The 13,291-nt window shown below is 47.4% G+C and overlaps 1 protein-coding gene across 2 annotated transcripts; it reads left to right on the forward strand.

Annotated features, from left to right (window-relative positions):
* The first annotated feature begins 197 nt into the window (after positions 1–197).
* Cyp17a1 (cytochrome P450 family 17 subfamily A member 1) lies at positions 198–5,492 on the forward strand. 2 transcript variants are annotated; one of them, XM_078017178.1, is made up of 9 exons: positions 198–351; positions 460–591; positions 1,385–1,523; positions 1,750–1,979; positions 2,601–2,687; positions 3,291–3,506; positions 3,788–3,957; positions 4,499–4,602; positions 5,088–5,492. In XM_078017178.1, exons 1-9 carry the CDS (start codon positions 295–297, stop codon positions 5,369–5,371), a joined length of 1,419 nt encoding a protein of 472 aa, XP_077873304.1. In that variant the 5' UTR covers positions 198–294; the 3' UTR covers positions 5,372–5,492. The 2 variants fall into 2 exon arrangements, with proteins under 2 accessions (XP_077873304.1, XP_005333670.2); XM_005333613.5 differs by having other exon boundaries at positions 229–591.
* Positions 5,493–13,291: the final 7,799 nt, after the last annotated feature.

Below are 13,291 nucleotides of genomic sequence, written 5' to 3' on the forward strand. Positions count from 1 at the left end.
TGGCTGAAGAGTTCCAGGGAGGAGACCAGCTGTCGTGCCTTATCCAGCTCCTCCTCCACTGGTTTGCCCTCCAGTTCAGCCAGCCCTTGAAGAGGCCTCCCCTACCCCTCATATCCTGGTTCTTGGAGAGAGGTCAGGCCTGGCTCAGCTCCAGGATTGACTTTCACAAGCCAAGAGATAACAGAATTTCAAGGTAAAGATCAGAGAAGCCCTTAAAAAGGCTTCCTGGCACCTTAAAGTTGCTACAGCTTCTCCTGCCCCAGCTATCCTTCCTGCCGCCAGCATCTCGCCACCATGTGGGAGCTCGTGGCTCTTCTGCTGCTCACCCTAGCCTATGTCTTTTGGCCCAAGGTAAGGGTTCCTGGGGCCAAGTATCCCAAGAGCCTCCCATACCTGCCCCTGGTGGGCAGCCTGCCATTCCTCCCCAGACATGGCCACAAGCACGTCAACTTTTTCAAGCTACAGAAAAAATATGGACCCATCTATTCCTTTCGTGTGGGCACCAAGACTATAGTGATTATTGGCAACCACCAGCTAGCCAAGGAGGTGCTTGTCAAGAAGGGCAAGGAATTCTCCGGGCGGCCCCCTGTGGTAAGCAGTGTCCATTCTTCTTCCCTTCCCACCCCCTGGGGTTGTGCAGTTCTTAATATTCTTTCAAATTCAGACTAGTGGGGGGGGGGTGGATAAGAGGGGAGGAACTTCTCAAACTCACCTAGCCTCTAAATTAGGAAGGAAGAATTAAAGGAGGTCCTCTGGAGTGGGCTGCCCAGGAGTGGAGTGGTGTGGGTGTGTGGTCCTGAGGGCTTGTGGATCTGTCACCCCACTCATTTCACCCCTGAACTAGATGATAATCTCTCTGGTCCTAATTTAAGGTTATATAAGGCACCTCATCTGGCCCCAGCATGAAGTGCTCAATAAATAGCCAGTGTTGATGCTATTCTTTGTGGAAAACGGGGCCAGTGATTCCTTCCCACTTGGGAAGTTACTGGGGAGAAGCACCCTGACTCCTGGACCAGTGAGATTGCTATTTCTCTGGAACTATCCCCATGGCTCCAGTTCATGGGGGTGGACAACTGACCTACAGTAGCATTTCAGGACTGCATTGACCCATTGAGCTTGCTGTTGGATAGCTATCCCAGAAGTACTCCCAGTGCCCCATCTCAGTACCCTGGTGCTAATTACTCCCATAAATAGAGGGCCTTAGTCTGTCCTATCAAGACCTAACAGTCATGGTGGAATAGAACAGGGATATCCCCACATGGGAGTCAGCACCACCAGGTATCTGCTTTCTCCCCCAGAAATGGAGAGGGGCTGGGGGAGTAGGGCTGGGGCAAGGGGTGGGTGGATGGTGTGTGAGTCCTACAGCCTTGTCTGCTCTCCAAAGGTAACTCTAGGCCTCCTGTCAGACCAGTGGAAGGGCATTGCCTTTGCTGACTCCAACACTCAATGGCAGCTGCACCGGAAGCTGGTGCTGGGCACTTTTGCCCTATTCAGGGAGGGCGACCAGAAGCTGGAGAACATCAGTGAGTGCTGAGATGGGGCTGGAGCTGATCACACAGGGGCTGGGAGTGAAAAGAGGGCTGGGGAGGAGGAAAGGGTTAGGGATGGTTTATTTCAGTCTTTTCTTGGCGATTGCTACCATCTAGTGGCTAATTGCTATCTCTGCCCCACCCTGGCTAAAAAGGAACTGGTAGAGGGTGGCCAGGGTGCAAATGCAGTCCCCACCCTCACACTTCTCTCTCCCCTCAGTATGTCGGGAAGCCAGTGTATTGTGTGATCATCTGGCCACCCACCATGGACAAGTCATAGATTTGTCCTTTCCCGTCTTCATGGCTATACTTAACGTAATCTGCATCATCTGCTTCAACATCTCCTACAAAACTGAGGATCCAGAGTTGAGAACCATAAGGAACTTCAGTAGCAGTATCTTGGAGAGTCTGGGAAATGAAACTCTGGTGGACATATTCCCCTGGTTGAAGGTGAGAATGAAGCCAAATGACACCTTCAGATCCCAGCAAACATAGACAATGTCCCTGATTCTTCTTTGTCTCCAGACCTATCTTTTTCCTGACCTCCTCAGCCAGTGACCTCTGCCTCATACAACCTTGGCCACTTCTCTATACAAATGGATCTGCCTTTTGAATCATGAATCTTAATAAAACTCATGATAGTGGCTCTCATTTATTTTCCAATTGTCGTGTGCCAGTATCAAGCACTCTATAAAACATTAATCATTGAATTCCCCTTGGAGGTATGTTTTATTATCTTCGTTGTACAGAAGAGAAAACAGGCTTAACCAGGTTAAGAAACTTGCCCTTGTCTTCAGACTCAAATTTATCTTAGTCTAAAGAGCTCCACACATAGTAATCAGGGTTTGATGTTTGGTTAACTGGGAAGAGGAATCTGTACCCTCCTCTCTTCTTGGAGTTGTCCCTGAGGAGCCCATTCTGTGTCCCCATCTTGTCCTTCATTAAGGCTGAAAGTAAGGTTAGAGTAGAAATTCTCCTGAGACAGAAAGCTAGGATCTGTAGGATGGATTCTCATAGCTGGAATAGCAAAGTGGAAGAGGAGTGGATTTGACATTTCTTTCTACTTCCCAGATTTTCCCCAATAAGACCCTGGAAATGCTAAAGAGGTGTGTTGATATGCGAGATGCAATACTGAATCAGATATTGAAAAAGCACAAGGTAGGTGATTGAGAAGATGAAAGTATGAGTGAAGTGGCCAGGCATAGTGGTGCGAATCTGTAATCCTAGAGACTCGGGAGACTAAGGATCGCAAGTTGAAGCCCAGCCTCAGCAACTAAACAAGACCCTAAGCAACTTAGTGAGATCCATTTCAAAATAAAAGATAAAAGGGGCTGGGGATATGGCTCAGTAGTAAAGCATTCTTGGGTTCAATTCCCAATACCAGAAAGAAAAAAGAAGAAAGAAAGAGAAAAATATGCGTATGTTTGAAAATGCCCTGGGAACAGGACTGGGGTACATTTTGGACATTGTAATATCTGCAGAGCTTAGCAGAGTCTGGCACATAGTAGATGCACAATACAAATTGACCCAATTAATGAATGGAAGTGGTAAAGTAAGAAATAAAGGAGGAGCTTAGATGGCATCTGTCTACCCCTCAAATTTAAAGAAGGCACAGTACTATCTCCTACCTACGTAAACATAGGTCCTGCTAGCCTTACTCCACTTCCAAGTATAAGAGGCCCTGACTAGTGTAACAGAAGTATGGCAGGAGTGCTGCAGGTGGAGCTCTTTCCTTATCAGTCTCAACTTTCCCCAACCCAGGAGAAATTCAACAGTGACTGTATCACCAACATGCTGGACATTTTCATGCAAGCCAAGATGAATGCAGAGAATAACAATAGTGGCCCAGACCTGGATTCAAATATGCTTTCAGATAATCACATTGTTGCCACCATAGCGGACATCTTTGGAGCTGGTGTGGAGACCACAGTCTCTATGGTGCATTGGATTGTAGCCTTCCTGCTGCACAATCCTCAGGTGAGTTTGTCCCCACTACTGTCTTTCCATTTGCCTGGGAACCAGCCAGCATGACCTCTGCATCCCAGAGAAAAGGAGAGGCAATACCCTGGGGCTGCCCTGTCCCTCACCCAAGTAGGTGCTGGCCCTGGCCCCAGATTAAAGCTGTTCCATCTTCTGGAAGCAGGGCCTGGGCTGTGCTGGAAAGGGTCTGTACAGGATGTGACCATTGGATTCTGCCAAGCCCATGCTTCTCTTGGGCTTGAAGCACACTGGTATGTGCATCTCCCTCTGGCTCTTAGGTGAAGAAGAAGATCCATGAGGAGATTGACCAGAATGTAGGTTTCAGCCGTACACCAACTTTCAGTGACAGGAACCACCTCCTCATGCTAGAGGCCACCATCCGAGAGGTGCTTCGCATCAGACCTGTGGCCCCAATGCTCATACCCCACAAGGCTAATACTGATTCCAGGTATGCCTTCCCTCCCAAAGACATCTAGGCCAACTCTGCTTGCCAGCCCACCTGGTTCCTCATCCATACCCCAGCCCTGTCCTCAGCCTGTGTGTTGAACACTGACTCCTAACAATGATCCTACCCCTGGCCCTTCTGATCAGTGTATCTACCACCCACTGACACCCACTGACCAATTCACAGACCCACCTCATTTCCCAGGAAGCTAGCTGCTTGTTGCCCTTGGAGGCATGTGGGCTGGGATGAAGCTGTTGGAGTTCTACGCTCCTGCCCAGCCCAACAGTTGCCTTAGATATATGCATACCACATCCCCTGACAGCCATGGATGTCCCTTTGTACAGTGTCAGTACATGCTGCTTGTCTAGAGGATAGAGCTTGATTCAGATTTGATCTGTTACAAACTAAGGAAAAGACAGATGATTGGGAAATGAGGGAGTAAAGGATTCTTTTCTCCCAAGGTGGTAGAATGTGGAGACTTGGGGCTGAGTGGGGAGGGAAGGGCAATGTCACAGACCCCTTTTCCTCTCCCTCTCTGGAACAGCGTTGGTGAGTATACCATCCACAAGGGCACACAGGTGATCGTCAACTTGTGGGCACTTCATCACAATGAGGAAGAGTGGAACCAGCCAGACCAGTTCATGCCAGGTAAGTCCCTGTCCCATCCTGTCATGCTCCCTAGATCACTCAGCCAGCCTGGACTCTGCTCTGCAGGTCCCCCATCCCCCAAGCCTCTCTTCCCATCTGCCAAGCTTGCTTCTAGAAAACTCTTGGCCCCATCTCCATGGACCTGTTGCCACGCCCACATTGTTGTAGACTGCCAGACTATGGCTGGGTTTCCCTTGCTCTCCTTCCAACCAACTGCACGCTTGGCTCTGCGAAGTCCTCTAAGCACCTGCCTCCTATTAAGCTTAGATGGTGGCATTTTCATCTGTTAACACTGCCCCCTCCCCTCCCCATCGTTCTTGATCATTTCATTTCCTCTGTGTCACGTTAAGGCCTACCTGAGAGCTGAGCTTTATCTCTCTTCAGTCTGGAGGTCCTCAGACAGGGCCACATCTCTGCCTCAGCCAGGGTGGACTCATGATTCTCCACGGCCTCATCCCTGGCTAATGCCTCCCCCTTGCCCACAGAGCGCTTCTTGGATCCAACTGGGAGCCAGCTCATCTCACCGTCTCTCAGCTACCTGCCCTTTGGAGCTGGTCCCCGCTCCTGTGTAGGAGAGATCCTGGCCCGCCAGGAGCTCTTCCTCCTCATAGCCTGGATGCTGCAGAGGTTCGACTTGGAGGTGCCAGATAATGGGCAGCTACCTTCCCTGGTGGGCGACCCCAAGGTGATCTTCCTGATAGATCCTTTTAAAGTGAAGATCAAGGTGCGCCAGGCTTGGAAGGAGGCCCAGGGTGAGGTTAGCACCTAGAGGGCCAACCTTACTCCCCTGACCACCATTTCTCCCTGCTCTCAGCCCACTCTACTTTCCTTTCTGTCCTGCAGCAATGGCAGGTGTTATACATAAACTGGAGTTTTTCTTCAGAAGGAAACAGCTCACTCATTTGTACATTTGCTCGTTCTGTCAACAAATATTTTTATCCAACATCTACTATGTGCCGTTCACTGTCCTGGGGCACTCAGGCTGCCTGGTCTCATGAACCTCACATGCTAGTGAAGGTTAGCAGATACATAAGAAGGTTAGAAACTCATAAAAGCTTTGAAGTCATTTATAAGACAATATGAAAAAGGCAAAAGGAGGGAATGGCCACTTTAAAAGAGGGGACTGGGGAGGTAAGAAACGTCAGGCAAAGGGATCCATGCTGAGGGAAAAGCAGGTGACAAGGTCTCAAGGTGGGAAAGGGCAGGAGGGCTACTGTGAAGCAAGTGAGTGGGAGAGGGGTCCCCAGTAAGATCAGGGGGAGGCAGGGCCTGCTCCCATGGGGCCTTTGTAAGGAGGGAGGAGATTTTCTGTTTTCTGCTACTGGGGTAACCTCTTTACTACTGAGCTACAAACCCAAGTCATTTTATTTTGAAACAGAGCCTTGCTAAATTGTCCGGGCTGAACTCAAACTTGTGATCCTCCTGCCTCAACCTCCTGAGTAACTGGGATTATAGGTGTGCATTACCAAGCCTGTAAAAATTTAGGTTTTTATTCCAATATGATAGGAAGTCACTGGTGGATTTTAAACATTTAAATGGAACAGTCCGATTTGCTTTTTTTTTTGTACTGGGAATTGAACCCAGGGGCTCTTAACCACTGAGCCACATCCTCAACTCCCATTTTTTTCTTTTAATTTTTTTTGTAGTTGTAGATGAACACAATACCTTTGTTTATTTTTATGTGGTGCTGAGGATCGAACTCAGTGACCCACATGTGTTAAGCAAATGCTCTAGCACTGAGCCTCGACCCCAGCTCTCAGCTCCCATTTTTAAAAAATACATTTAATTTAGAGACAGCATCTCATGGAGTTGCTTAGGCCTCACTAAGTTGCTGAGGATGGCTTTGACCTTGAAATCGTTCTTCCTCAGGCTCCCCAGCCACTAGAATTATAGGAATGCCTCATGCCCGGCTTGATTTGCATTTTTAAAATGCTCACCCTAGTTGCTGAGTGGAGAATGGTCTCAAGGGATGAGATGGGAGCTGGAGAACATGAGGAAGGAGCTGCTGTGCTGGTTTGGGAAAGCAACATGACAGCTTGGAACTTTGGCCCAGCAGGGGAATGGTGAGGAGTGGGAGGGTTGAGGATATATTTTGAAGGCAGAGCAACAGATCATTTACTTCAATCCAATGTGCCTCCTAAATTTGGCTTTGTAACCCACAGACTGGGCCCACCATTAGCCATACCGTCTTAGTCCCCAAAGACCAGCATGTCCCTTTCCCTCCTCCTTCCCTGGGGTAAACACTACCAGGAAAGGTTTTCTACAGCTGCCTCTGTAGCAGTGCCTGAATTTAACTTCTTCTCCACACTCAAAAACCCAGGAAGGCCAGGTGTAGTGGTGCACACCTATAATCCCTGCAACTTGGGAGACCGAGACAGGAGGATCACAAGTTCCAGGCCAGCCTGGGCAATTTAGCATGACCCTGAGTCAAAAAAAGAAAAAAAAAATTTTAAAAATTGTTTTAAAGGTCTGGGAGTGTAGATCAGTGAGAGAGTGCCCTAGGTTCAATCCCCAGTACTACAAAAACAAAATAAAACCCCAAAACAAAAACAACCCCAGGAAGTCTACAATGCTTCCTTGCTAGAAGATGGAGCCCAGACTCCAAAAGCAGCATCTTTAAACCTTGGCCACTGGCCAGTCTGCAAATGAAGGATGTCCTAAGATGCCCCAGGAGAAAATGACCCTTGCCCTTTAGCCTAGAGAGAAGTCCCATACTCAGCTCCCTGGCGCCAGCCAGACCAGAATGGAGTCATCAATGACCCAGTCTGCCCCCTCTGACTAGACAGAAAGCTCTGGAAGGGTTAGTGGGGCACAAGGCTGAGAATCTGCCTGGCTGAGTTTTATAGAGAAGAAATCAAGGGAGCCCTGACAAAGGAGAAGCACAGGATATCAATTACAGCAGCACTGTTTTCCTTCAAAAGACCTTTAGTAATCCATTGCTTGTGGATCGTTCCATCCTATTCCCCCCCAACTCAGTCTTGGCCTTCACCAGCCAGTGACCCCAGAACCTTACCAAAGAGCCTAAAGAAAACCTGCTATGGTGGTGCACACCTGTAATCCCAGCCGCTCAGGGGGCTGAGGCAGAAGGATTGCAAGTTTAAGGCCAGCCTTGGCTACTTACAGAGACAAAAACAAAAAAGGGCTGGGGATACAGCTCAGTAGGACAATACTTGTCTAGCATGCACAAGGCCCTGGGTTTGATCATCAATACTGCGCACCTCATGTAAGAAGAGAATGAGACAGGGAGAGAGAGAGAGACCCCAGAGGAGAGTGTGGGCAGCTGTGACTGACCCCCACCCTATCACAAGAAGCCTGGGAGATGCTGACACCACTGTAAGCTAAAGGGAAAGATTAAGCTGGAGGTCTCCCACTTCCCTCTCCTAAGTTCCTCTGCCCCAGCTGGCTGTTGGGCTAGAGCCAAGTACCCTCAGCTCAAAGCAAGGGGGAGCAGGATTAGCTGGAGTTCAGTATTTCAGATCAGAATTTGAAAGGCATTTTGTAGACTAGGTGATGAAGAGAGAAATATGTTGCAGAAGGCTTGTATTCTCTGTAGAAGCAGTGGGTAAGTTTGACTGGAATAGTCTCCAACTATTGAATCAACATTGAATAACATGGAAATGAGAAACTACCCCTTCGTTTTTAAGATGAGGAAACAGAGGGCCATTGTGGAGGGATGTGCATATGTACAAGCCTACTTAGCAGCAGCCTGTCACCAGAACCCATGATTTCAAAGATGCACGATGAGAAGTCAGCTATGCATTCCCCTGTCCCTAGGGGTCATGGAAAAGTTCTCTAGTTGGGGAGAGCAACTTTCTGAAAAGTAGTGTCCTCTTAGAAAATGATCTGATGAATTTTGTTGCCCAAACTGCTCCTCCCCTGGACGAAAGGCCTTTTCCTCATTTATCTACATCACTGTATCCTTGAACCCCCTAGAGGCTCAGAGTGAATGCCTTCCTCCAAGCTGTCTCATGACTCCCAACCCACCACGAGTGTCCCCTTTTAGTCCCAACTTCTATCACTTAGTGCTGAACCCCAGATGCATCTGAGCATCTGCCTGGGCTTGAAATGAGTGCGGTATCCCCCAGGGACGCAGCCCCCCCCTCTCTCTCTGGAGTTGAGACTGAGCTTTCTCACGTTCTTTATCCAGCATCTCAGCACCTGACAAGTAGGTTGGACACATGAAAGGATTCAACCAGGTGCCTTGGCTCAGTGAGAAATCAATCAACTCTACCCCCTTATGCAGAAGGAAGCTGGAAAGTCCTTGCCAAGACCCCAAAGTCACCTTTTCAGTTTCAGATTGTTCTCAACTAGTAGTGAGTTTTTAAAAAAATATTTTTAGTTGTAGATGAACACGATACCTTTATTTCATTTTCCATGTGGTGCTGAGGATCGAATCCAGTGCCTCACATGTGTGAGGCAAGAGCTCTACCACTGAGCTACAACCCCAGCCCCAGTAGTGGGTTTTTAAATAAATATTTCAAAACCAACTCAGCAGGGAGAGCACCTCTGATTTGAAGTGTTTGCCAAGAGCTACCAATGTAATGTCACTGAAAATAGAATTGGGAAGAGATGCTAGGTAGCCTTTCATTTTTTTTTAACATTATGTTATTTACTGCTGTAGTCATACATGGGACTCATCCTGAGAAATATGTCCCTACACAGTTTCCTAACACAAATATCATAGAATGTATTTACACAAACCTAGGGGATGCAGCCTACAGCCAGTGAGACTTAAACCTGTACAGCGTTACTGTACTGAATACTGTAGACAACACAATGATATTTTTGTATCTAAATATACCTAAAAGGGGTTGTTTTCACCAGCATCACCACAAACATGAGAAACGCATTGCACCAGATGTTATTATGGCTACAATACCACTAGGAGGTAGCAATCAATGAGCAGCCCCTTTAAAATCTTATGGGACCACTATCACATATGTGTTCTGTGGTTGATCCAAATGGTATTGGTACATGACCTCATACACTAAATGCCATCATGTGATATTCCTACCATGCTGATTTATAAATACCTTCAAGGGTATGGATAATAACATGTGGTAAATAATTGGAAAGTGATCCACTTTGTGTATTTATCACCATTGTTTTTAATATATTCAAACCCACAATATATATTGTGGGTTTTTGTAGTTTATTTTTATTGGCCATTTAATAAGCAGCTCATAAAATTTTAAAATATTTACTGATCAGCCCTAGTGAGCTAGAAGAGCCAAACTTCCTAGGGTTCTGTCCTTCAGAAAATCAGGGGACTTCCCAGAGTCTCTTTCTTGCCCAGTAACCTCGTGTGAGTGTGGGTGGGTCAGAGGGAGTCAATGTCCCAGTGGCTTCTGGTGGCCACAAAATCTGAAGCAGGGGAAGTCCCTCTACAGTTAGACACAGACACATGCTCACCTCTGGAGGACCAGGGTCCAGTCCAAGGCACCAGAATTGGGGGATAAGGGGGACCCAGAATTCCCAGGTTCTAGGCTCTCAGCCACCCATCTTAGCCCTGCATCTTAGGCCTGTTGCCAACTTTGGAAACCTCAGGTTCTTCTTTGTGACACAGGGTCACTTACCACCTGAGCTGCCCATTGTCTGAAGCTCTGGTGAGGATGAAACAGAAAGGGCTGTGTGAGTATAAAAGTCCCTTGTGAGTCGGGGCTATAGAGACACATTCTCCAGGGGGTGGTCACTTACTAAGTGCCCATGGGCAACTGATTTGGCCTTCTTAAATCTCCATTTGCCCATCCGTAATATGGGGGCTGAGGCGTGTGTACACCAACCTCACTGTTGCTCTGAGGATCAAATATGAACCTACAAATACTTTTTTGCCTCAATAAACACTGGCCTCATCATTTAAATTAATCATCCAAATCCACAAAATAATTTCTCTGAAGATTTTACATAGAACTCCCCAAAAGCTATCAACTAGGGCAGGAGAGGGAGCAGGTATGTGCATATAGGTCCATCTTGGGCAAGACATCCAGGAAGCCACCCGCAGCCCTGGCCTGCCTCCACCCAGAGTCAGGGCATGCTGACAGCTGGGAGGTGGGTGGAGAGCCCAGGGACAGACTCTTTTCATGGCTAGCACAGAGGGTGTTTTGTAACATTTTCCAGTGGGATTGGGTTTCTTGAGTCTTTGTGAGAAAACATGAAATGGAAGGAATATTAAACCATGGTGAGGAACAGGCTTTAAACAGTGAGAAATTTCAGATCAAATAAAATCTGCTCCCCCTCACAAATACTGGAAGCTGTATTTTTATTTCCTTTGAGGAAGAGAATACTTTCAAGATACAAAGATCCAAACAGCTTTAACTCCTTTAAGATTTGACAGCTTTCTTTGGTTTCCTCCCACCTTTGAAAAGGAGTCCCAAGTTCTCAGCTCTTCACTGTCTGACCTATTAGTTAATGGCCTTTGGGGCCAAAAGATGTGGCTTCAAATCCTGGCTCTGCTGCTTATTAGCTCTGTGATCCTGGAAGTTAATTCACTCCTCTGAGTGCCTCAATCTCTTTACCATTGTAGCAAAAATTATAAGGCTCTGCCTCAGAGATCTGTTTTGAGGCTAAAACAAGAAAATGTAGGTACTGAGATGCTTAGACAAGACCTGGCATTGTGTAAACTGTCAATAAGGAACACAAAAAAGACAAAAGTCTTTTTATTACCTGCTTACCTCGTTCCAGTGTCATTTCTTGCACTTTCTAGAATGCAGTCATCTAGAAAGACTAAATTGTTTGTCGTTTCCCACTCAACACGTGTTGTCTCCTGATTTAGTCCTCCCAAGCTGTTTTGTGCTTCAGCATCTGGCCCATAGTGGCACTCAATATTATCTTCAAGACAAACATGTGAGTTCCCTTTGCACCTTTCTCCCGGGGAGCAGTCACCTCCTCCAGGAAGCCTGCCTTGAAACCCCATGTGGGTTAAGTTCTCACCTACAGCATTCTGTGCACACATGCTTTGGGCCGCTGCCTGTGGCTCTAACACTGCTGATGTGCCTTTCTTCCTCTCTGGGTCACTACTGGCTCTTCTGAAGAGGCAGGCCTAAGGTGTCAGCATTCCCAATTCCTGGCACCTGGTACGTGCTCCATAAAAGCTTTACCTCTTCCGTGAGGCCAGTCACTTGCCCCCAGGCTGGAACCTGAAACTGAATACCTCCCAAGACCCACAACCCTTCACAACAGGTTCAGCAAGGAGCCAGCCAACGGTCAGCCACGCCCACTTCCCCCTCCTCCCGAGTCAAGCCCTGGTTTTTGTTCACTAGCTGAAAACAGGAAGCTGGAGAATGGGGAGTTTCTTGAAATTCTTGTTTGTCATAACTACTGTCTTGTGCTGAACATGGTCATTTGGGACCAAGACAACCAGCTGTCAGATCTCATTAGAGAAACAAGGAACCCAGTGACCTCGGGGCACATCACAGCCTCTTGTGACCAGCTCATAAAAGTGCCATTTGGTTTGGGACCATGCAGGTGTTACCTTTTAAAAGGCAGGAACGATACACATGTACTGGGGGCAGAACCCAGGGGCACTCTATCACTGAGCCACTTCCCTGATTCTTTACAGTTTTTAAAAATTTTGAGCCAGTTAAGTTGCTGCGGCTAGCTTCAACCTTGTGATCTTCCTGCCTTGGCCTCCTGAGCCACCGATTAGGGGCATGCACAGTTGGACCCAGCTAAGAGGGATCTTAATAAGCAAAGGGTAAAATGAACAAAGGAAGTCTGCCTTAGGGAAACACTGGCACACAATGACAAATGCTGGCACACTGGGGCTCCCCAGCTGCCTAAAGCTCAGTTCAGAGGCTCCCTGCTTGGCATTCAAGACCTCAGACCATCTCTGACTGCTGCTGGCATCTTGGGACATGCACCACTCTCTCCACCTCAGCCTACCTTCTGTGGCTTCTATCTCACATGGGTCTATTTGTCTTCCTAACTGTAATTGAAGTTCTAAGGGGCAGGGGCCATGTCTTATATATTTGTATTTCCCTAGCTTTCAGCACAATGCTGGGCACAAAGTGGCTAATACATACACATACACACAAACACACACACACAAACACACACTTTTTTGGTACTAGGGATTGAACCCAGGGCCACTTTACCACTGATCTACATCTGTAGCTCTTTCGATTTTCAGGCAGGGTCTCACTAAGTTGCTTAGCGTCTTACTAAGTTGCTGAGGTTGGCCTCAAAGTTACAATCCTCCTGTCTCAGCCTCCCAAGTCACTGGGATTATAGGTATGTACCACTGTGCCCAGCTCTAATATTTTGTACATTAAAATTCCAAGACTGAGCACCCACCCACATTTCTTTCTGTCCATCAGTAAAAGAGACCTTGGAATGCTTGCTGCCTTTTAAATGTCATCTTTAGCTACAGGGTAACTAACAAAACTTGTTCCTGCTTTTGGGGGTCTAATTTTAACCTATCTGTAGGGCTTCACAAAGTATTCCAGACATCAAAAGGAGAAACAGAGTTTGGGGGGAAACCACTGAGGATAAAATGTGGACTCAGCTTCCAGCCTGCCCTTGGCCCTGTGGTTTCAGTTTGGCCCAGGATCCTGTTCTCAACTGCTACGTGACACTGCTCAGTCCCTGTGTGAAGGAAAAAGTGCTTGCGTTTGAGATCTTAAGGTGTGACTCCCTGACTGAGGAAGAGGAAAAAGGAACAAAGTGGTGCAAGAAAAAAGCACAGAAAAAC

This window comes from Ictidomys tridecemlineatus, chromosome 1, assembly GCF_052094955.1.
Source record: "Ictidomys tridecemlineatus isolate mIctTri1 chromosome 1, mIctTri1.hap1, whole genome shotgun sequence".
Lineage (NCBI taxonomy): Eukaryota > Metazoa > Chordata > Mammalia > Rodentia > Sciuridae > Ictidomys > Ictidomys tridecemlineatus.

What these genes read in the sequence shown, in the direction of transcription:
- Cyp17a1 (XM_005333613.5), top strand. Translation starts at nt 295, where the DNA reads ATGTGGGAGCTCGTGGCTCTTCTGCTGCTCACCCTAGCCTATGTCTTT. An exon ending in TCTCCGGGCGGCCCCCTGTG is followed by an intron (nt 592 to 1,384) that starts GTAAGCAGTGTC and finishes TGCTCTCCAAAG; the next exon opens with GTAACTCTAGGCCTCCTGTC. An exon ending in AGATATTGAAAAAGCACAAG is followed by an intron (nt 2,688 to 3,290) that starts GTAGGTGATTGA and finishes TCCCCAACCCAG; the next exon opens with GAGAAATTCAACAGTGACTG.